Source organism: Dipodomys merriami, unplaced genomic scaffold (assembly GCF_024711535.1).
Source record: "Dipodomys merriami isolate MVZ:Mamm:240054 unplaced genomic scaffold, mDipMer1.0.p SCAF_8, whole genome shotgun sequence".
NCBI lineage: Eukaryota > Metazoa > Chordata > Mammalia > Rodentia > Heteromyidae > Dipodomys > Dipodomys merriami.
In genome coordinates this window covers 59575812-59601323 of record NW_027206401.1, presented here as the reverse complement: position 1 = coordinate 59601323, position 25512 = coordinate 59575812, and the positions used below count along the sequence as shown (strand labels likewise).

The 25512-nt window shown below is 43.2% G+C and overlaps 1 protein-coding gene across 1 annotated transcript in view; it reads right to left on the bottom strand.

The window, feature by feature from the left end:
• Hmgn3 (high mobility group nucleosomal binding domain 3) overlaps positions 1-23422 on the bottom strand; it is a 30522-nt gene extending 7100 nt beyond the window's left edge. The window contains exons 1-2 of the mRNA XM_070010941.1: positions 23258-23422; positions 4914-4964 (exon numbers count right to left, since the gene is read on the bottom strand). Coding sequence (XP_069867042.1) covers positions 4914-4964; positions 23258-23272 — 66 coding nt within the window. The 5' untranslated portion in view covers positions 23273-23422. The remainder of the gene's footprint in view (positions 1-4913; positions 4965-23257) is intronic.
• Between the last annotated feature and the right edge of the window lie 2090 nt (positions 23423-25512).

The window sequence follows — 25512 nt, the reverse complement described above, 5'->3', positions numbered from 1 at the left end:
CTCAGGAAGCTGAGATCTGGGCAGAAAACTCCATGAGACTTTTTAATCAACTGACCAGTAAAAAGCCCGAAGTGGAGCTGTGACTCAGGTGGTAGAGTACCATCCTAAAGTAAAAGAGCTAAGGGACAGTACCCAGGCTCTGAATTCAAGCTCTAGTACTGGCACACATACAACATCCTCATTTAAACCTGACATCAAGTATCCTGTGCTTTGTCAAGATGCTTTCTGAGTTGGACAGAAAGAATAGCTGCCAATCACCACTCAGAACCCAGCTCTGGAGCTGCTGTGTGGGCTCAACGACCACCCACATCGGCTCACAGGGCAGCTCGCCGAGAGAGGAGCGGCCGCACACCTGCTTGGTGGTCAACCTAAGCGCACCATGTTGGCTTTACTGTTCATCCTACCTGGCTCATGTCTATTTCCCCTTTTCCTGGGCTAGCCTTTCTCTTCTAGTTCAGAACCTCCAGTGCCTAGCAAGGGCCTTCAATCAATCTTGACATGAATGGAAGAAGTAAACACTAGTTCCTCTTCTAACGTCTCTAGCTTAACCCTGAGAAAAGACCAAATATGTTAGCCATTACTCAGCATTGCCTGTCAATTGTTGTTAGGGGGGAAAAAAACCCACTACTACACTCTGGCTCTGGTCCTTCCCTCCCCACGTGACCACCCAACGAGCAACTCAACAGGCTCAGTGACGTCAGAAAACCCTTTCCAATCAAAGCATTCCTCCACACAGCATCCAACTGTTCCATCGAATGCACTTCGCTCGACTGGGGCAAGAGATCAAACTAGAAAGCTTAGGAAATTAATGAAAAAACAAAAACAAGTCTTCTCTCTATAGGTTATCCAAACCAGCCAGCCTTTACAAATGGCTATTTTTACTGTCAAACCATCTTATGAAAAAAACCAGACACCTTGAAATTTCCTATCCGGTAATAACCACCATAAGATATTTTCTTTTTCAGTGCACACAGACAAGGCTGAGACTAACATTTTACTAAGTCAGCAGGACCAATTATGCATGCAAGTGTGGGTGCCTTCCTGGAAAGTTCCATCAGCTTCCACAGCCTTAAAATCTATAAATGATTGGACTATATTTATTGCACATGAAGGAGACACGACTGCTATTTTTCCCCCCTCTTTAAAACAACCCTAGCATCTCAAGTACCCATTTAAGACTCAGCCTGGCTAGGGATGAATAAAAAAAAAAAAGAATTTCTCTTAATTTGTTTATTCAGTGTGAAACCTCAGGAAAAATGGCCAAAAAGCACAGGAGGGAAGAAAGGCTTTAACAACAACAAATCCCATCACAATGACCCACACAATACATGCGATGCGAGCATTTGCCAAAGTGCTGGGGACATTAGAATGATCTCAGGAAACATTTACTGATTGTTATCATCTCTCCAGGCCGGACACAATTCTGGTGAAGGCCACCAGTAGAAAGGCATGAGTTCTCTGTCTCCTAGCACGTAGTGAAAGCAGCGCCTAAGTCTAATCTTACAAGGACAAAGTTCTCAAGGAGAGCTGGATCCAAGTAGAAATGCTGGACTTTACTAACTAGCATTAAAAATATCTGGGCCATCTCCTTGGAATTTGGAATTAAGTCTTTTATTGGGGGGAAGGGGTAGGGAGATACTGGGGTTTAAGCTCAGGGCCTCCAATGGTTAAGCTGGCGCGACGCAGCTGAGCCATGCCCCTGCTTGTCACTGGTTATGTTTAGGACTGGGTCTTACTTTGGGGCACATGCCTAAGCCATGATCACCTACTCTAGGTTTTTGATGGTTGCTGGGATTATAGGCACATACTACTCAGTCTCGCTTCTCTCTGTGAAGGCAGAATCCTATAGACTTTCCCTGCCTGGGCTGGCCTGGCACCATCATCTTCCCATTCCAGCTGTCACATAGCTGTGCACACCACCACACCCAACTTGAGTGGGAAGTGAGTGATTTTATGAAGTGTTCTGCCCAATCGAGCCTCAAACCACGTTCCTTACATTCTCAGCCTCCCCAGTAGCAAGGATTATGGGCATTAAGCCACTAGGCACCTAGCTTGGAAAGTATGCTTATCTTTATGAGCTGTGTTTTTGCTTTTGAACCTGACCATGTATTTCCAAGTAAAAACCAAAAGACAAATTGCTTTTAATTGTCAAAACAAATGAGAAGTAGAGTTTGTCTTCCTTTGAAATCTGGCAAGAAGGGAAAAATATATATTGTTAAGCCTCCAATGAACAAAGGTAAAAACCAAGAAATTGGGTTTTGTCAGATTTTTCTAAGTACAGGAAAAGCACATGGAAGCAGGATTTTGCATGAGGAGATCTGGACATTTCTCCTGGGTTCTGCTACTTCACAGTTGTCACACTTGAGCAAAATTATATTATTTCAGAGATCTTTTGTTTGTTCTTAGCTAAAATAGGAATAACACTTACCTATCTGTAATCACGTCACAGCCATTCTCTGATGTGCACCATTTCTGTCCCTTGCTTTATCTTTGCTTGACAGAAAATGCCCTTTTCTGTTATTGTTATACTGGTAGGGGTCTGGAGCTCAGAGCCTGGGTGATGTCCCTTAGCTCTACCACCACTTGAGGCACACCTTCACTTCCACAGTTTTGGTGGCTAGAGAAAAGTCTTACGCACAGACTTTCCTGCCTGAGATGGCTACAAATCTCAGACATCTGCCTTCTGTGTAGCTAGGATCACAAGACTGCTGGTGGCTCAGGCCCCAGCACCTATTATTTTATTTATCCAATTATTTTCTTTTTCCTTACCACACGGAGGTTCTCTGAAAACAGGGCTTTTTGCATGTTTTTCACTGTAAACCTTCTCGCATTGTAGGTGCTCATAGATTTTTGGTAAGAAAAGTCTGCACTGGTCTATTGCTTAATGGTCGAACATGAACTTATCATATACAAGGCCCCAGCACAAGGAGAAGAACAAAAACAAAAAATTCCAAGGAGAACTGGACCTTAAATTATTGTGTAGATTAGACAAAATAATGGATTGAAAGAGCTTGGTCAACTGCTGAGGATAATGATGGTGATATATTGTTAATCATTGATTACCCAAGTGTTCTGCAGAAATACCTACTGAGCACTGCCATTCAAATACTCAGCACTGGTGGAAGGTTTTCAAAAGAGGAAAGACCTCTGAAATCACTATCTGTTTACCATCGTCAAGGCTGTGTAAGCCCAGAGACAGAACTGGAAAACTCAGCCTGAAATAAATCCCAATTCAATGGGGGGTGGGGGGAGGGATCAATCACCATATAGTTTTGACAGTGCTTTTTTACCCTAAGCTACCAGCCAAAAGACTGACCTTCTCACAAGGTCAATGACCGAAAGACATGATTGTGAGTTTTAAACTGGTGTTGATTTAAATGACAGGATCTTGTCTAGAGAAGATTTTTGCTACTAATAATATTTTAAAAAATACAGAAACAAGATGAAATAAAATGTAAAACCAGCAACAACCTAAAACTATAAAGTAGAAAAATCTTTAGGCTAAAATAATATATATGTTTGTTTTATGTCTCTTCTAACCAGTTTGATTTGCTTTCAGTGTAGAGGAATAAAAAAGATTACTCTTGCTGAATTTTACTGCATATAATCAATTTAAATACCAGTTCCTGAGGAGAAACCCAAATCTGTGCATGTGTCCAAATTTTAAACCTCTAAGGTTACATTAAGCCAACTCTCTTCAAAGTCACATTTGCCATTTTCTAAAGCTATGTAAGCACTTGTCATCTTTCAGATGTTTTTAGTACTTCTGTGATTACACACTTTGGATTACCAACTTCATGTTTATCCCAAATTCTGTCAGACAGTGGATGCTTGGTCCATAGATGGTAGAAACAGGCAGTTTTGTTTTTGCTTTTAAATTACTTCTTTGTAGCTTCTGGTAAAGATTTTTCCCTTTAGCACAATGAATTTCCTTGTATAGATCCTGTGCAGGGGTTTAGGTAGAAGGACAAATGCCTCTGAATTATTAACCACAGTCTGAATTACCCAATCAAAAGAATCAAGAGACTAGATGCTGGTTTTGCCTGTCCTTTGACCCCTTTTTGTTTATATGCTCAAGCGTAAGAGCTTTAGTTTGCCATGCACTGTAAAGGTTTCTACATCAGGGAATGGCTGTCATCACACATACAAATGCATCTCATGTCCTCTTTTCTCATCCGTCTCCTTTTAGATGCTGGTAATTCTACCACAAAGGGCCAAATACGAGCATCTCTGCGAGGTGCTTCCCCTTCAGCAGCTTTCTGTATTTTAATCAGTGTCTTTGAATCATTACCTAATTTTGAATCACTGCCTAATTAGTTATCTGAAAGCCCTAAAGAGTTTTCCTAACTTAAACAAAGCTTTTGTGTTTTTCTGAGGTATTATATATCCTTTCATAGTTTTATTCATTTTTTACCTAAGACATAGATGGATCCTTTTAGCTCAATACATCTAAAAAGTAATTGATAATTCACTTACCGGAGCAGAAAATTTATGAGATCAACAGCTTTTCAGTTTCCTGCTATGAATGGCGCTCACTCTGTTCTCCTTGATGAATTTACCTATTATCTCATTCCTTGTCCAGAAGGAATTCTCAGTATTCCCTCTAACAGACAGCAGGACCAACAGATGGATGGATAAACAATGCAGTAATCGGGAATACCTCATCAATATACTGAGTGAATCATATCCAGGCAAGAGAGACTACACAAAACCCTTTATCCAGCTTATGCAGTCTCAGCCATCTTATTTACAACAGTATTCACTCACACAGAAATATTCTCCATAGTATTAAACACTGCCATTTCCAGAATTAAATGGAAGATGTCAGATATGTGTGTGTGTGTGTGTGTGTGTGTGTGTGTGTGTGTGTGTGTGTGTGTGTGTGTGTGTGTGTAATATATATATATACTTACCTCCCGTTTGGTTACTTTGGGTCCATCTTTGCCCTCTGCATTCTCTGGAGACTAGAAAAGAAAATTATTTCAGTGAATTGTCTTTAAATTGGGAATTACATGCTATAATAAAATGAAAATACACAATGCTTATTTTAACTCCTGGGACCAGAGAAGCCAATAGATTGACTACAGGGAAAAGTAAGTTTAGGAAAGAGTATGTTACACTTACGCGCGCGCACACACACACACACACACACACACACACACACACACACACACACACACACACACACACACACACACACACACACACACACACACACACATTTAGCTGCATAGTTGCTCTACTTTTAAAACAGGACTGGAAAAGGGGCCGTAAACCCTTATTCACAGCGCACTCCCATCTCCCCAAGCAATTTTCGCTCATCTGTCATGAATGAACCATCAGCAAAAGCACAGGGACTCGAAAGCCAGTTGATCCGGATGCGCTTGCTTGTTTGAATCACTATGTCCTTTAAGATCAAGGACAGGAGGAGGCCAAGGAAGTCCAGGCCAACCACAAAGCTTCCAGACCATTTTTTGATCTGATCTGCTGTATTTGTCACAGATTGGTATTTTTCCATCATCGGCCCCAGCATCTCTACAGCATGCCCTGCTGTGGCAAGATGGCCAGGCGCACGCCACCCCCAGCTGAGGCCTTTCCCGACTTTGGTCCTTCCCCTGGGCAGCTGTCTGTCCCCTCCCATGACAGCTCAGACCTAATGGAGACAAAGGCTGCACACAGCTATGGGAAAATGCCTGTTACATGTTCCCTTATGTTTCAAAGAAAAGTCTACTTTTGGTTGGTAAAACACTTCACATATCCCAATATGTTCCTTCCTGCATGTAAGATAAAACAAGTATGCTAATTAGAAAAGGAAACTCCCTCCCACATTTTACGATATGACGGTGAATACAATACTCTTTCTCTAAGACTCAAATGGGCCATGAGTACGAACAGAGCTCCCATTAGAAGAAAATACAAATAACAAAATGACATTTGGCACCACACTTGGCTCAGCAAAGTAACAGCTATATAGCAAGGCCTCATCTGATGAAAATGAGTGCAAAATGTGTAAGATTATAAAATTCACTCTTTCAGAGGGGCAGTTGTTCTCAAAGAACAATTTGAGGAAAGACACAGAGCACAAGACAATGAGACAGCAATTCCAACTTTGTCAAAGTACTGATCTGACAAATTCTTCGAATATAACTAGACACCACAAATTCAGTAAATGCAAAAATATTTAAATGCTGTAACAATGCAATGACATTAAACATAGGCCATTTGGGTACAGAAAACCTACATTAAAAAGCTAAGCACTGGTGGCTCACCAATTCTAGCTACTATGGAAGCAGAGAACTGAGGATCTGTTTGGAGACAACCTGGAGAGGAAAATCTGGGAGACTCTTATCCCTAATTAACTAGCAAAAAGCTGAAGTAGAATTATGGCTCAAGAACTAGAGCTCCAGCTTTGAGTTAAAAAGCCAAGGAAGAACACAAACCTCTGATGGAGGGAAGGAGCAAGGAAGGGAGGGGAGGAAAGAGAAGGGAAAGAAGAAAGAAGGAAGGAAATAAGGAAAGAAGAAGGGAGGAAAGAAGGAAAGATAAAGACTACATAGTATGATGCTATGGTTTAAAAAACTTAGATAATAACATAGTAAGAAAGATGTAAGTATTAAGTGTTTATAATCTGTGAAAAATAAAAACGTTTCCAGGCAAAGGACACTAGGAGCATTCTGTAGGCCTTGGACTATATTCTCTCCAGAACCACCCACGTGACATTAGCTCCTGCTTCCCAAATCACCTGTCTCCTCCTCCAGCATGGAAACTTCTCTGTTCTGAAGGAAGAGGGCTTTCTTGCTGGCCCCATTCTTAAACAAGAATGCTCGTATCATGCATCTTCTGCTGTCTGTCGGTTGAGTTAGCGCAATCTCAGCAAGGCTGAGCACATGAAGACCACTCCCACACAGGTTAGTTGGCTTTGCTCAGTTCTGCAGTTATAAAACTCAATGCTCCTGAACTGGGAAGGTGGCTCAGTGGTGGAAAGCTTGCCTTGCATGCATGAGGCCCCGGGTTTGATTCCTCAGCAGAAAAAACCCTGAAGTGGCACTGTGGCTCAAGTGGTAGAGCACTAACCTTGAGCTCAAGAGATGAGGGACAGCGCCCAAGCCCAGAGTTCAGGCCCCACGACTGACAGAAAAAACAAAACAAAACAAAACAAAAAACCCAACTCAATGCTCTCCACACACCACTCTCTACCATGACTCTCGAGTGTTCTATGAATGCTCAGTCTCATTCATTCTGGTCAGGAGGCTGGGACTGATCTAAGCAGTTTAGGAAGTAGCACACAGCTATTCAGAAAAGTTGATGTGGCAATGACATTTTTCCATTCTCTTCTAAACTAAGGGTTCACAACAGGCAATATGACCAAGAGATCAGTCTTTAAATGCCCAACTAATGATGTTTGTGCTGCATACACTTTTTTTGTGGAGAGAGAGCGAGCGAGAATGAGAGCAAGAGCGAGAGAGCTGGTGGTTCATGTCTGTAACTCTAGCTACGCAGAGACTGAGATCTGAGAACCAAGGTTCAAAGCCAGCCCATGCAGGAAAAGTCCCATGGGACTCTAATCTCCAATTAATCACCAAAACCAGAAATAGAGCTGTGGCTCAAAGTGGTGGAGTGCTAACTAGACTTAATTTAAAAGCTCAAAGATAGTGCCTAGGCCCTGAGTTCAAGCCTCAAGAAGAGAGAGGGGAAAGGAGATTAGGGAAAAACAGTTTTTGGAAATGTCAATTACTTCAAATGTGAAGAACTTCAAGTATAGACATAGCTGAGTTCTCTGGCGATCTCTCCACGTGGCTTTCCATTAGCAAGCTCATGCACAGTTCCTCTGGGGTCATGTATGACTGCGCAGAACACGCAGGATATGAACAGCCGTATGAAACAGGACAGTGGCTTGATCACACACAGGCTATCTGTCTCCAGCCATCCATGAATGACAGGTGATAATGAAATCAGAGGGGTTTTGTTTAGGATCAAGTGAGAAAGGTTGCAGAAATAATCTCGTAACTTGTGAAGTAGTCCACTGATGTTATATGACAGAAAATATGCAAGCTCTTAAGGAGTTTTCTGAATGACACATGGAATTATACTCAACAGTCTTACAGTCTTTCTTGCCATCAGATTGTCTACCAAGTGGTCCCCTGGTTTGGCTGCGTAGGTTTTAATAGGTATACCCCTTTGGGAGGATCTACCATTGCAGTCTGACCCATCACAAACCTCCTTCCCAGAAACCCTTACAGCGAGGAGGTCAAGACAGGAAGGAGGAGGAATGGTAGGAAAGCTCGCCATTTTCTGTCCTGTGTTGTATCTGAGGAATAAAGGACAAATAAAGGCGGGAAGGAAGGCAGATGATTTAGATGCAGCTCAACCCGCTGGTGGGCTGAAATGGAGGGTGAGGCAACAGGATGAAAACCAGAATGGCCCAACAAAAATGTCCACACACCTACCTGCTAGGCCTGGGTGGCACCTGCGAGCCAGCAAGTTGGCTAGGGTCACCACAGAGAGAGGGCAAGGGCACAGGGGAGAGACTGGCCCCCGGCAGCTGGCTCAGAACACAGATCTGGCCAAGTGAGGACCTGAGCTTTGGCAGGATTATTTTAAGTTGAACGCGGTTGACCCAGGGCCACTGCACAGCAAGCAGGTAACTGGCCAGACACAAGCCAGAACCTCTGTTCTATGACTCGAGCTAGACAATACACTCCCAGAAAGGTGAGATGAAGCAGAGTGTGATGGCTCCTGGGTGGAGGGAAGGGTGGCGGCCCACTGAGGTTTGTGTTCATCCCAATGGAGGCCAATGGGTTTGTTCCAGGCCCTAAGGGGTCCTAATGGTTCTAAGGAGCCGATGTTCTGTAGATTCTAGTGTCTTCCATTGAATCAGGAGAGTTAGATGCTTTCTTTTTTCCTTTTTTTTTTCCCCCTGGGTCATGGGGCCTGAACTCTGGGCCTGGACGCTGTCTCTCAGCATTTCAGCTCAAGGTAAGCGCTCTACCACTTGAGCCATAGCGCCACTTCCAGCCTTTTCTGCTTATGTGGTGCTGAGAAATCGAACCCAGGGCCTCGTACGTATGAGGCAATCACTCTACCACTGAGCCTTCTTGAGCTAAACATGTGGCATCCATGCAAGCCAATGTGTATCAAGGTATGTCAAGTTGGCCAGGTGCTGGTGGCTCATACCTATCATCACAATCCTGGCTATACAGGAGGCTGAGATCTGAGGATGATAGTTCAAAGTCAGCCCAGGCAGAAAAGTCTGTTATTTCCAATTAACTACCAAAAAGCAGAAAGTGGAGGTGTGGCTCAAGTGGTAGAGGGTTAGCCTTGGGCAGATACACCAGAGTAATTGCTTCGTGGTTAGAATGCAGGCATACAGGCCGTGTGGAGGGTGGGAACACAGCAGGGTTCAAACATCTAGAATGCTAAGGCTCACGGAGGCAAAATCCTTTACTGATCTATTCCTACAGAAGCTAACTTGAATATTTTATTATGCCAGTACTAGGATATGTGAACTCAGGACCTAGACACCGTCCTTTGGCTTTTTTAAAATTAGGCTGGTGCTCTACCACTTAAGCCACATCTCCAGGTCTGAATTTCTGCTGGCTAATGAGAGTTAAGAAGCTCTCAGGTTTGTCTGCCTGGGCTGGCTTTGAACCAGTATCTTCAGATTTCAGCCTCCTGACTAGCGAGGATTGCAGGCATCAGTCACTGGCACCGACAGACTTGTACTTCTAAGAGTGCAGGCAACCAGGGCTGTAACTTTACAACTTCAGTGAATTAGCTGAAAGCCCAGAGCACTTAGGAAACTCAAGTGACCACTTGCCAACAGTCATAAAACAGATTCCATCTGCAGCCCCGGTCATCTGTGCCAGCATGCTAAAACTCCGGGGAGGAGCCCTCAAGTGCTTCTTCTATCTGGAAAAGTATCTATTACATCAAGGTGATTTCTCTCCCACTTGCTGGCCAATAGTTTTATTTTTACCACTCCAAATTTCTTTTTTAAAAAAAACCCAAGCCTAGACTTCAAAGAAAAAAAAATGTACCTATCATTCCAATGATGAGCTTGCCAGTTATTTGGACACTAAAGTTCAAATAAACTCACCAAGAAAGACTGAAAGTTGTCTAATTCTGTCACCTTTCAGCTCAATTTAACACATAACCACTTGATTCATACAAGATTAAATTTTCCTCATAAATGAAGTTATTGCCCATGAAATTCTTATGAGGTTTTTTTTCTTTTTAAAGTAACAGGTAGTTCCCTTGAGATGAAAATATTTCCAGGACATATGAAAGACACTGGTGATTTTATTCAAAGCCACACAGACTGTGTTTAACATCTAGAGTGCTTTTCATTCACCCTATGGGTTCCATGTTTCAAATCCTCCAGTGTTGCACTGCATATTTAATTTTTATTCATTTTTTTGTAGGACTGGTCAGAGCTTTGTGCTTACTCTGTAGGCCCTCTACCACTTGAATTAAGCAGGAGAACCTTTTTGCCTTGGTTAGGCTTCAAATGAGGCCTTATATGTATGCCCAGCCCTCCTGAACAACTATCTATCATGTATGCCTCCTGCATAGCTGGTGTGACAGGCATGCACCACTATTCTGGATTTACTGGTTGAGATGGTGTCGTGCTAACTATTGCCCAGGCTGGCCTTGAACCACAATTCTCTCAATCTCCACCTCCCCGGTATCTGGAATTATATAAGTGAGCCAGCATGCCCTGCCCTGCAGTGTCTTATTCTGAGGGTGCTGGGATCTGAACTTAGGGCCTCCTCCCTGCTCAGCCATTGATCTACCATTTGAGCTATGCCTCCAGCTCTGATTTATTGTTGGTTATTCTGTGCCTGTATTGTCTTTCTAAGTAATCTTTGAATGTGCCAGATCATAGTGCATTAACAAAGACGGCTGTATCATATTTCTTGACTACCATTTCTTCCTCAGCTTGGCTCAACAATTTCACCAGGTATGAACCCAAATTGTCTAAGATCACTGAAAACCAGTATGCCTGCTCCAACTCTCCAGCTCTTCACGATAACAGTCATTCCAAGATGAACCCTGTGGCTCAGGCCTGTAACCCTGGCTACTTGGGTTGGAGGCTGAGACCTGAGGATCAAGGTTTGAAGCCACCTGGGTGAACAAATTTGGGATATTCTTATCTCCAATTAACCAGCAAAAACGGCAGAAGTAGAGCTGTGGCTCAAGTGGTAGAGTGTCAGCCTTGAATAACAAAGCCAAGTGACAAATACTGCACTTAAACCCCAGTGCTGGCACATACCACACACGTGCACACGCACACACACATACACACAAAGACTTTAGATGAACTCAAAACAAGAACTCTCTTCTGAGAATTACTTAGAGGGAATGTATTTCATCTAGATAACCAAAGAGAAGAGAGAATTTTACCTTTTCATAAAAGATAAAAGTAAAAAAGGCATGCTCAAGTGAAATTTTACTAGAGTAATAGATAATTCATAATATATGAGTAATATATTTGAGACAAGAGAAATAGCTTGAACTATTCTGTACCCTTTTCCATGTACATGGGTCTGCACAGATAGGATTGTGGAGGAAAAAACCCAGCTGAGCCTAAATTCCTGTGTGGTTCACACTTGACTCTGGGCCTCAATTTCTTCACCAGTACAAGAGGAAGGAGCTGGGCCTTCGTGCCTCCGGTGCGTGTTTATCACCGCAGCTGCATCTCAGGGAAAAGGATGAGGCAAGGGAGCAGAGGACAGGAGCAACATAGATGGAGTCTGCATGGATGTGGTCCAGTGCTTTCCTCACGGCAGTCCTGGGAGGATGGACACCAGTGTTCCACCATGTTAGAAGCACAGAATCAAGGCCGGGCACATAGGAACACGTCCAGATGACTCAGCCTTATCTTCCTGATAAGTTGAAGAAAGTTCAGACTCTTCATTGCACAGCATTCAAGCAGCTGGGGTTCACCAAGGGCCTCAGATGTGGGGTACAGATAGCAAAGAGCTTTCAGGTTGGGAAACACCTTCTGCTGTGGCCCTAGCCAAGGCACACAGGATGGACACGGGGGCTTACAGAAGCGTCTCACTTACCACCCTCCTGAATTAACAAACTAAAAAGACACGTGATGAAGCAGGGCGCCAGTGGCTCACACCTATCATCCTAGCTACTCAGGAGGCTGAGATCTGAGGATCACAGTTCAAAGTCAGCCCAGGTAGGTCTCTTTTCTCCAATTAACCACCAGAAAACCCGAAGTGGCACTGTGGCTCAAAGTGATAGAGAGCTAGCCTTGAGCTGAAGAGCCCAGGCCCAGAGTTCAAGCCCCACAACAAACCAGAAAAAAAAAAGACATGGTAAGAAACATAACTTTTACTATTCTGAGTTGTTAAATGGTCATAGATATAGATCTAAATTTTGTGTTGCTGGGTTTTTTTTTGGTATCACTCAAAACTAAAGACAAAACATGAACTCATTTTATAGCACTTTTTTTAGTGTGTGTGTATGTGTTTGTTTGTGTATGTGTATGCACGCACACATGTACTAAGGCTTGAACTCAAGGCCTTGTCCTCTACTTCTGGCCTTCTGCTAGTTAACTGGAGCTAACAGTCTCTCAGATTCCTCTGCCCAGGCTGGCTTTGAACCGGGATCCTCATATCTCAGCTACAAGCATGAGCCCCTGGCTCCCGGCTTTTCAATGTGCCTTTGAATTGCTGTTGCATTTGCTATCTTCTCAGTATCATGAGATAAAAAGAGCCAGTCTTAATATTCTCATGTTACAAATTCAAAGAAATCAAGCGATCTGACATGGTACTAGGCTTTATTTTTCTATTGTCCAGATATGAATCACCATCTAGCAAAAACGACATACAATTGTGATACTCAAGGAACTTTCGCAAAACCAGTCAGGTAGTTGTGATGAGCTCTACAAATGACCACTAAAAGAAGAAATTTAAAATTAAACCTTGTATTTGAGAGGTAAAATGAGCAATGAAAAGTAGGTTAAAATAATGCAATTTTTTTAAGGCGCAAATGGAAACCTAAGAAGCTTTGGAAGGAATCTTCCTGTTGTTGACTTTGAAATATTATTTTCCTATGTTTCCTAGTGTGACCTTGAACTCCTGGACTTCCTGCTTGTGCCTAAAGAGTTCTGGGATTACAGGCAGGTTCCACCAAGTGCCCAGCTAGAATGCTTCAAAGCTTCACATTCCAAATACCTCAACTCTCCGGTACATAATCTCCCACATAAACCATGCCTCCTCCTCAGAATGCCTACAACGCAGAATTTAATTGCCTAAAAGTGAAAAATCACAAATTACAGCTAAAGAGAAGGGAAAATAGAGAAAATCTACGAAAAGCCAAGTGTAGATTTTCTATTTCTTTTCATGAGTTAAAATAATCAAGACCGAATTTGAAGAGAATACAAGTCCCTGATCACAGAGCATGAGTCCTGATTATATATAAAAATGATAGGATACAACAATGCAAATAATGTATCTTGACCTTAGGTAAGGTCAGCAGTTCATCCAACTAATGCAATGTGAAGAGAAGAATGCCAAGACTTGATACAGAGTTCCCATACAGAGAGCACTTCATCTATGTACAGGGCTGCTTCCACAAACAGTAAAACATACAATTACAGCACAATATCTTGTATATATGTTGATTCCTAATAATTTCCTACATTTCTATTTAAATAAGGTAGGTGCCTAATGAGTGGAAAACACAAAGCTCAGATCTGGTTCATACACATTCACTAGTGCTACTTAAATTTGGAAGATTATAATACAGATATTTCAATTACAGCCACTAATTCCTCCTAAAATATTAAACTTTGGGACCAATTTGAAACCCTTCACCATCTTCCCCATTCCTACCAGAGGACAGAGGCACAGTGTTTGCTTTCTGTGTGACTGATGGAGGCCTTTGCCTTGAGCACATTTACATGGCTTTATTTCTAGATGTGCCCACAGGATAGAAGACTGCCGGGTGCCCGTGGCTCATGCCTGTAATCCTAGCTACTCAAGTGATTGAGATCTCAGGATCACAGTTCAAAGCCAGCCTGGGCAGGAATGCCCATGAGACTCTAATCTCCAATTAACCACCAGAAAACCAGAAGTGGCGCTGTGGCTCAAGTAGTAGAACACTAGCCTTTAGCTGACGAGCTGAGGGACAATACCCAGGCCCAGAGTTCAAGCCCTATAACTGACAGACCAAAAAAAAAAAAAAAAAGATAGACAACTACTGGATTTAATAAATACCATCCCCAACAACCCACGATTGATTTGACTGAAAAAGCAAAATGAATAGCAAGAAAAAAAGAGTATTCAACATTTTGATCTGGTTTATTTTCAACTCTGAGTTTTCAATTACTCAGGAGACTAACATCATACTTCAACATACTAGATCGTAGGAAAGTGGACAGTTCAAATGCTATTTATTTTAGTCACCACTTCCAAATTGTACCCAGCAGAGAAATGGAATATTTATTTAACTTTGGTTTAAAAAAAAGCAGTGGGGTTTTTTGGGGGGTTGGGGGTGGGGGAGAATAAAGGAAAGGAAGAGTATTGAACTGATTTGCCAAAGCAGTTTAATCTTTATATGGAGATATTTTTCAACTTTCTTTTCGCAGAAAAATTAACCATGTAAAAAACGTACTAGTTTGTGTTCTTCTAAAAACAATGCAGTTATGTTGTTATCAAGCAAGGACTTTTATAACTATCATCCATCAGATGTCCCGGGTGGGATCTGCCTGCTTCCTCTCCAATGCAGGTGCCATTTGTCCTGCAAGATGAAGCTGAAAGGTTTGTTTTCATCAGTCGTTGGGCCTGAATACAGGACTTGTCCCTGAGCTTTTTCCACTCAAGGCTACTGCTCTACCACTTTGAGCCACTGCGCCACTTCCTTTTCTGGTGGTTAACTGGAGATAAGAGTCTCACAGACTTTCCTGCCCGGGCTGGCTTTGAACCAAGATCCTCAGATCTCAGCCTCCTGAGTAGCTAGAATAACAAGCATGAGTCACCAGCACCCAGTGAATCTGGAAGTTTATTAGAGCCTACTATTTCATTGTAGTTCTGTGTGTGTAGGTGTACATGTGTGTATAAGCACACACACACACACACACACACACACACACACACACACACACACACACACACACACACACACACACACACACACACACCCCAATAATTAGGCCTGAACTCAGGACCTTGAGCTCTTGCTAGGCTTTGTCCACTCAAGACTGGCACTCTACTACTTGGGTTATACCTCCATTTCTGGCTTTTATCTGGCTAACTGCAGATAAGAGTCTTGAAGAGTATCTACCTGAGCTAGCTTCAAACCACAATTTGCAGGTCTTACCTCCTGAGCAGTTAGGATTGAGCCTCTTAAGTCACCAGTTCTGACACATTATGGTTCTCTTCATAATTAATACCCTAATCACAACAATGGGCATTCTTCAGCTGCTCAGCCCATGCTTGGGCATGTACACTACCATTTCATTTGCTTGGACATGTACACTACCATTTCATTTTAATTCCCACAAGACTATGAAGTAGGATATTTATTATTTACAGCTCAGGATACCATGTCTTTGGAAATTAGGAACACAAATTTCATGAAAGGTTAAGTAAACTGCCCTATATAGTTACTATACAAGGAAAGCTGGAAACATATGGGGCTCTAGAAGGGAAAGTATGAGCTATTTTTCAACTGATTACTTTCTTACCCTGACAATAATTCATTTATTAACTTTTCAACAATCATCTACAGCATTTCCATTAAGGGTTATGGGGAATAAAAGACCAAAGCCTTCAAAAAGATGTCATGTCAGATCAGAAGGATTACACAACAAAATCAAAATTAATTAGGAACAGGAATAATAACCTGTGTAAAAACAATCAAGTAATCTGCATCAACTTAGAATTATGGCTCCAGATAACAACACTTAAAAAACTAATTAGTCAGGAAATGGAAATGACATTTTTTTTATTGTACTGTTTGCAGTTATTTCTTTTTTCTTTTATTTATTCCCTTCTGTCACTGGTTTTGATTTCTGTACCCTTTGTCTTGTATAAGTTTATCTGATTTCGGGAGGGGAAGGGAAAGCACAGAAATGGTGGGACAAAGGGTGAGCTAATTCAACAACGGCACTCACTAGATACAACATTAGAAATGAACTATACAATATAGGGGGCAGAGGGTCTGGAGGGAAAAAAGTAGGAAAAAATGAGGGAGGGAGTGATACTTTTCAAAAAGAAATGTACTCAATATCTTGACTTATATAACTGTTACCCCTCTATGCATCACCTTTACAATAAAACAAACTAAAAAAACAACAAAGATCAAAAAGCTATCATCCCTAGCTCTTAACAAGACAACAGCTTACCAACATTTCTTCTTTGAACACTGAGTTTGGCCAGATGTTTGAATGCTTATAGCTCATAGTGTTCCTCCTTCATGGTTCATGACTGTGTTTGTCATGATTTATGAATACTGTGGCTTGTGCTCACCCATCCTGTCAGACCAGACATTCTTTTAACAACAGAGGATAATCTCATTCACTCTAAAATGGGATGAAAACAAAACAAAACTAAACAGTACTTACATGCAATTTCCCAAGGTGATAAAATCTTGCATAAAGGTGGTACTCGATAAATGCTTAACACGGAGAGAATAAATAACATGTACAGCCCTGTCATTTTTGAGTTTTATTCAAATACAGGTTCCATAGCAATGCATAACTCAATTAAACTCAAATATTTATGGATGTCAGATCCTTTTACATTCAGACTGTGACACTCAATATTGCTACAAAGATAATTCTCAAGTAGTTTATACATTCAAATCAATCCCTATCAAAATCATAGAAGGGTATTTTTTTGGGGAGGGAAGGGGTAGAAATTCAGAAGCCGATTCTAAAATAAAGGGTCTCCTAGAAGAAAGAACAAAGCATAGGACTGGTACTACCAGATGTAAGATTATACTACAAAGCCAGTGTGATCAAGATAGTTTAGTACTGGTATCAAGATAGACTTGTAGATAATAGAATATAAGGGAAACCATGGGACCTATGTTTCTTTGGGCCTGGCTTACTTCACCTAATATAATTTTATACAATGGACAATCCAGAAATAAAGCTTTACATTGATGATGAACTGAGTTGGTCATGGGGATTACCTCATGGCCTGCATGCTGTCCCTGAGCTCTTGCTCAAGGCTAATATTGTACCACTCTGAGCCACAGCTCTACTTCAGGTTTTGAGAGGTTAGAGTCTCATGTACTTTCTTTGCCCTGGCTGGCTTTGAACCATGATCCTCAGATCTCACCCTCCTGAGGAGCTAGGCTAACAGGTGTGAGCCACCAGCACCCAGCAAAAAAGATGGGTCATATAAGCAAATAGTGCTGGGGGTATTCACATTTTTAAAAAGGGGAATTAAATATTTCATCTCACCCACAAAATTAGTTCAAAATGGGTCACAGATCTAAATACAACAACTAAAACTGTACAATTTCTAGAAGATATCTGTGGTGTTAGGTTAGGTATATCACTGAGTGGATAAGGATTATTTTATTGTTCAAAAGATACCAGGAAAAACAAAAATGAGTTAGGCACCGCGGCTCACACATATAATCCTAGCTACCGAGGAGGCTGAGATTTGAGAATTACAGTCCCTAGCTAGCCAGGGCAGACAAAGTCGAGAGACTCTTTATCTCCAATTAACCAGCAAAGTAGAGGTATGGCTCAAGTGGTAGAGCTCCAGCCTTTAGTGAAAAACAGAGCAAGACAATGAGGCCCAGAGTTCACATCCCAGTACCAGCTTTCCCAAGAAAAAGAAAAAAAAAGTAAAGCTCAAGACTAGCAAAGAAAGTATGTAAAAATGGGTTGGAAGCAGGGCTCAGTTTGGTAGAGCACTAGCCACTGACCAACAGCTTCGGGTACTGAGTTTGAGTCCCAGTCTCGGATCAAAGGAAAATAAAAGAATGTAAAATTCATACATTTGACTCTTATCTCACATGTCACTGTAACAAGCCAACAATCCAACTTTAAAATGGGCAATGAACTTAAGATACACATGAAATTCGCTAACACAAGAACATTATTGAAGAAATATAAACTTAAAATATATAAAAGTCACCAATGTCTATAGGCAGAAATACATCACAGTACTAGGTTTGAGCAAGAAGCAACTTTCATATGCTTGGGAAAACAGTCTCGAAGTTTCTTTAAAATGTTAAATACTGGGCTGGGAAGGTGGCTCAGTGGTAAAGCGCTTGCCTTGCATGCCTGAGGCCCTGAGTTCGATTCCTCAGCACCACATATATTGAATCACTCCAAAATTAAAAATAAAAATAAAATAAAATAAAATGTTAAATACTGCTGGGAGCCAGTGGCTCACACCTGTAATCCTAGCTACTCAGGAGGCTGAGATCTGAGGATCCTAATTCACTGCTAGCATAGGCAAACAAGTATGAGAGATTCCTGTACCCAATTAACCACCAAAAAGAAGAAGTAGAGCTGTGGTTCAGCTGGTAAAGTGCCAGCCTTGAGCAACAAAGCCAAGTAAGAGTTTGAGGTCCTGAGTTCAAGCTCCAGTGTTAGCACATGTGTGCACACACACACATGCGCACGCACACACACCCACACAAACACACACGAAGAATGTAATAACAAGCTACCATATGGACCTCAAAAAAATACACACTGAGCAAGACTTTTTTTTGTAAAATTTCCCAAAGGGCAAATCTACAAAATTAAGAATAAAAGTATGCTGTGGGGTAGATGCAGTAGTAGATGCTGGATATAAACACGAGGTTGAGGTTTCCACAAAGCTTTGAAACTACACTGTGGGAGTACCTGAACAACTTCCTAATTTATTGCACACCACTGAATGATACAGTGAGGGTCCTACACTCTCACTTGGCTGTTTCTCTCAAGGCTGGCACTCTTACCACTTGAGCCAAAGCTCTACTTCCCACTTTTTGCTGGTTAAGTGGCTATCTCCAGTTTGTCTGCCCCGGGTGGCTTCACACGTAATTGTCAGATCTCAGCTTTCTGAGTAGCTAGTATTACAGGAGTGACACACGGGGCATGTGGCTGAAGTGTATACATGGACTTCATGGTAAGTTAAGATCATCTTCAGTAAATCTTTTTCTGGTAAAGAAATTTAACGCCTGGGCTGGGAAGGTGGCTCAGTGGTAGAGTGCTTGCCTTGCATGCATGGGGCCCTGGGTTCGATTCCTCAGCACCACATAAGCAGAAAAAGCCAGAAGTGGTGCTGTGGCTCAAGTGGTAAAGCACTAGTCTTAAGCTGAAAAGTGCAGGGACAGCACCCAGGCCCCACGTTCAGGCCCCACAACTGACAAAAAATTAATGCCTACTCCTTTTTACAATTACTTGAAGATGATTTTCTAAAAGTTTAAAATTAGCTGGGCACTGGTGACTCACACCTGTAATTCTCGTGACTCAGGAGGCTGAGATCTGAGGATCACAGTTTGAAGCCAACCACAGGCAGGAAAGTCTGTGAGACTCTTACCTGCAATTAACCACCAGAAAACCAGAAGTGGTGCTGTAGCTCAGGTGGTAGAGCACTAGCCTGAAGCAAAGAGTTCAGTGCCAGTGCTCAGGCAGGAGTTCAAGCCCCACAACTGATTAAAAAATACAAAAGCTTAAAATTCAAATTGAAAAGCAAATTCTTACCTACACTGCTTCAGAGTGTCTATACCCCTCAACACTGTGTGTCTCTCCAACACACACACATTCCGCAAGTGCTCACCTTCTTAGCACAATGCTTCAAGGATAAGGACAGCAACAGTACAAAAGATGCGGCAACTAGTTCGCTGATGCTCTCAGGCCAAGCCAATGATCCCAGGCCTCCCTGGCCTCTGCTTCTTTGTGAAACACTAGATCATCACTAGACAACATGACTACTGCAGGCACTAGTGGTCATGTGACCAGAACAGCTTAGAACTCAGCCACTCACTGTTCTGCCATTCATCCTTTTCCTGCTCTTTTGCTCGTTCCCTACGCAGTATATAGCCAAGGAGACGCAACTGTAGCCTTTACAAACTTAAAAACAGATCACAATGCTAGGTTCTATTGTGCTCCAAAACCTAACACAGAGTTCCTTTATAAAAAAATTGTTGTATTTAAGCTGAACACTGGTGGCTCATGCTTTTAATCCTAGCTACTCAGGAAGGTGAAAGTCCATGAGACTCCTATCTCCAATGAACCAGCAAAAAAAAAAAAAAAAGGCCATGTGGCTCAAATGGTGGATCTTCAACCTTGAGTGGAGAATGACACACAAGTGCCAGGCCCTGAGTTCAAGTCTCAATACTGGACACAAAATCAGGTTTAACTATCACACACACACAGATATAACACATGTATAGTTGTGGGTGTATTCATATACATATCACCAGTTCTAAATATATAATCTTACATAAAAATGGAAGATATTATGACCTTGAAGTTGTGTAACACATTTAGTCATGTTGAGATATAATTAGAGATATTCAAATGCCTGAAAAGAGAACATGACTGATTTTCTCTTTGTGCACGGGAGTTCTTCCCACCTTTCAGGACTATCCCAACCTCAAACCATCTCCTTGTCTCTCCCACAGCCTTTGTGATGCAGGTCTACATACTTCACAGCATGCACACAGCTGCAGAACAAGCTGTGGGGGCCTGACAGCCTTAAAACAGGGCCAGGATTCCACATCTCCCTGACTTTGTTATCACTTTTTGCTCTGCAGAACTTAGAAACTAATTAAATAGTATTTCTTGATTTCCACGGAAAGGTGAGACAAAAAAGCTAAGATGGAAAAAAAAAAAGGTATGAAGGGAAGTATATGTGTGTGCATGTATGCATGACCATCCTAGGGCAGGAAATCAGGGCCTGGACACTATCCCTGACCTTTTTTGCTCAAGGCTAGCATATTACCACTTTTGGCTTTTTTTATGGATCACTGGAGGAAGAATCTCATAGGCTTTCATGCCCAGGCTGGCTTTGAACCATGATCCTCAGATCTCAGCCTCCTGAGTAGCTAGGATTACAGGTGTGAGCCACCAGTGCTGGGCTAAAGGGTGGCAGTTTGAAAGCGATGTATATAATGCACAAAGGGTGGTTCTTTAGTCAAGGAAAACAACATTGTGGAGTCATCTATGTATGCTTTGGTAGTTTCTTGGTACTCCAAAAGCTAAGACAGATGAACAACCCAGGTCCTTGGGCTTCAGATACAAGCATAAAGCCTTCCTATTAATTAAAGAGAGTTCCTTCTTGAAGAATGACCAGAGTCCTGAAGGGCACACACAGGAGCCTGTACCTAGGTGTTCCCCAGGGCCAGGATTCTTGGTAGGCAGCCATGGGCCTTCCAGGGATGTACCAGAGAGCTATCACCATCCACCCTCAGCTAACCACAAAAACACATTTTGTTAGAGGATGCCGCATTTTCTCAGCATGGCCCTCAAAAGCCATGGTCTACTTATTGGCACATAGGGGACACACATCTAATTTGCTGTTTATCTACACAGGTAATCATTCCCGGGGCAGGGGAAGTAGCACCAACTCACCCTGTAACTCATTTTTATTAGCATATGTTAATGGTATAAAGAGGCATCATCAGGACATTCTCAGAGGCATAGAATGTATTTCAAGCAGATTCATCTCCTCATTATACCTTTTAATACCTGCATCTGGATTCCCCTTTTTCAAAGAGTATGTAATAAATTTCACTGTTATTTTCATGTTGTGTGTTCTCACTCTGCTCCTGCTACCTCTCAGTATCTTCTTCTTTCTCTCTTCCCACTGTTTCTCTCCCAGCTTCCCCCTTTATTGTGCTCATATCTCATTTTTATTGTTGTTGTGTTACATCTAGATTCATACCTGAATGAAAACGTGAACTAGTTGTCTTCTAACTCACACCTTGATCACTTACTGTCTCCTGATTCCACTAGAGTTCCCAACCCACAAAACGCTGGAAATCAGGCTATCACCTTAATAGCCTTGGGCTTTCGAAATTAAGTTTAAATATTGAGTCTCAAGTCTCATCTTCTCAGGCCACCAGCACTTTCCTATTTCCTAATTCTTAAATTCCAACCACCTCCACAAGGGAAGAGGAGCAAAGACTAGTTGGGAGAGGATTCTGGGATATGCCACATCGGCTTCTTGGTCGGTGAGATTTAGATAGTTTTTGTGCTTATGAACTCCATCCTTGATCAACCTATTCTGAGACATGAATAAAAGAATGCAAGTCATATGGTGCAGAGTAGGAGCACATTAAATACTAAGCGTTAAAAATACTACTTCAATTACTATGCCTTCTTTAAAAAAAAATAAGTGGAGAAGGTATGTTTGCCCCAAATTCTTAGTAAGAAGGCAAATGGTACTGAATTTTTAAAACTCTAATATTTTTAAATAATGTAATCACACACCACCATCATCACCACCATCATCACCACCATGTCTCTGATGGAGAATATTGTTATTTGCAATCATGCTTCCAATCGAATATTCCTCCTGGCTGACTTGAGATCCCCATTTTCTTGGGGACCCTGCCCTTCCCTGACTGGGTCACTGCCTGCTTGAAACCCCGACCCTGAGCCACATCTGGGACCCCACGCGCGGTCCTCGGTACCCGCGCGGGAACACCGAAGGGGAGCGGAAGGCGAGACTCCGAGCGGGCTCCCTGGGCTCGGAGGCCGGAGGGACCCGGAGCGCCCGCCCCGCGGCCTCCCTGCCGACCCCGGAGAGGCGATGGCCCCGGCCCGGCCCCGCTCGCGCCCTCGGCGCCCTGCTCGCTCCAGGCCCCGCGCCGCGGGTCCGGCCTGGCGGACGCGGGGAGGAGGGTGTGGGCGCGGGGTGGGGGTCCGGGCGGCCCGCCCGCCCTCCCCGCGGGCCCGGCTCCGGGGTCACCCCGACCTCGGCTAGCCCGCCTCCCGTCCCGTCGTTTCTCTCCCCCTCCCCGCCGCCCGCGGGGCCCGGAGTTGGCGCGGAGGGAACTCCTCCCGCGGAGGGGGCGGAGAACCCGGCCCCGCGGAGGCCGCGGACCCCGTCCCGGGAGGACGGGCCCCCGAACCGGGAGCGGCCGGCCGGGGAGGGCGTGACGCCGGGGACGGACGCGGGGACGGGCGGAGCGGGGACGGGCGAGGGCCGCAACAGGCATCCGGGAGCGCCCGGCCCGAGTTGCTCCCGCGCGCGCGCCACCAGACCAGCCGTGCGTGCGCACCGCCGAAGGCCTGGGCAGCAGCCTTCTCCCCGGCTCTCCCTTTAGGCTGACTTACCTTTCTCTTCGGCATAATGACTATGTGGTCGCGGGGGGAAAGTACAAGCCGCTGGCTGGGTCCGCGGGCGCCGCCGCCCCGCCGGGTGCCGCCTGGATGTGCAGTCCGCCGCTCCCGCCCGCACGTGGCACCGCGCAGCCCGGCCTCCCGACCTGCACCCCAGCGGCTCCCTCCCGCCCCCGGCCCTCCACTCGCTCGCCTGCCGATCCTCCAATGAGGAGCTCCGGCCGCCGGACGCGAGGCTCCATTGGCTGAGGCCCCGTTCTCAATTCCACGAGGCCACGCCCATGTCCGTCCCGCCCCCGTACGCGCTGGTGTGGTTTCCACTCCGTGGACAAATCTGCCTGGCGACTGAGCATGCGCAGTTCAACTAGGCGCCTCTGGACACCCAGTGTCATTGTTTTAAGCTCCTTTTTTTTCTCTTCAATTAATGGGAGCAGAGTGCAATTTCATTGGAAGGGAAATAAAAGAGTAAGGATGGACACGCTAACTAATGTGAATGTATATGTAGCAAGTACTTTATACTTAATTTGGGGGGGGGCGCTTGAACTAGTGGCCTGTGTGCTTCCCTTAGCTTTTGTGCTAGCATTGTACCACACCTCCATTTTCAGCATTTTGGTGGTTAATTGGAGATACAAGTGTCTCAAATTTGAACCTCTATCCTCAGATCTCAGCCTCTTGAATATCTTGCATTACAGACGTGAGCTACAGCCCAATTCTATCATTATTGTCATTTTTAATGCTTATGTTGTCCTGTCTAGTCAATGAGAATCTATTCAAATTAATGTCTGTTTCCCCACTTGTGATTGATAGATACCTACTCTCAGGCATTCACTAGGTGACAATGTGATTATACTCAGAAGAACTATGATAAAAGTCAATCTATTACTTTAGAGCTGCAAAAACGCTGAGGTTAGTAATTTTACCCATTAAAATAATAGTAATAATGAAGGTATCTAGGAAGAGTTAATTTGCCAAGAATCTGACAGTATTCTTAGCTCAAGACTAGCACTCTACCATTTGAGCCACAGCGCCATTTCCAGCTTTTTCTGCATATGTGGTGCTGAGGAATCGAACCCAGGGCCACATTCATGCAAGACAAGCATTCTACTACTGAGCCACCTTCCCAGCCCAAAGTCTGGGAAGACTTTTTTTTTTTTTTTTGCCAGTCCTGGAGCTTTGACTTTGGACCTGGGTGCTGTCCCTGAAGCTTTTGCTCAAGGTTAACAGTCTACCACTTGATTTACAGCACCACTTCTGGCTTTTTGTGTTTATGTGGTACTGAGGAATCGAACCCAGGGCTTCATGCATACAAAGTAAGCACTCTACCACTAAGCCACCTTCCCAGCCCTCTGACAGTATCCTTAAGCCATGGAAGATACTGTTAATAAGACACATGATAAAGATGCTAAGTAGAACAATTTACATTGAACCGCTTTACTTTATGGAGATGTAAAGATTTTGATGACAAGGGTAAGATGAATTGTTTTCTTCTGTGTGATGAAAAGTGACTCACACAATTGACTTCATTATGCTTCTCAAGGCCAAATGGTCAGTTCACAACAGCAAACAAACTCGTGATTATTTTTATTGCACATAATAAAATACTTGTGATGAATTTGAAGCTTGCTAGGTGACTAGACAAAGTTGATTATGTGAAACATTGAGTCATTTGGGTCTCTTAGTTCCTTTACAAGTGCTGAAAATAACTGTTGAAAAATAGAAATGGTTATCTTTCTTTTGATGTAGATTGCACAGGACTGAGAAGAGCAGGAATGGGGACTGAGCAGGAATGGGGACTGAGCAGGAATGGGGAATTGAGTGTTTTCTATGAGAAAAGCATCTATTCTATAAAAGTAATTTGTTTCTTTTCTGTTAATCTTGTAAGAATTGTTTTTCTGAAAGGTTCCTGCTTTGGCCAGGTGGCTTGGGCTTTGTTAATTACATTTCAGTTACATCCTTTTCCTGCTGCACTTAAGACATCCTGTTAGAAGTTCCTTGAATGTTTGTTACATCCTGTGAATTAAATCACATCCTTCTGCAGATTGTGAACCTGAGCTCAGCCAATGTGAGCAGAGGGGCGGGGCCTTCGGGGTTAGCGATAAAAAGGGGGCAGCCTGCCTGGTCTGTGTGCTTGCTTGCTAGGTGTTTTGGCTGGGGTGTGCTTTTCTGCAAATGTAAACTTTGTCTTGTTTAGTTTCTTTTGAGTTGGTATTCTTGGGAACCATGTAAGAAAATAACATCTCAACATCTCA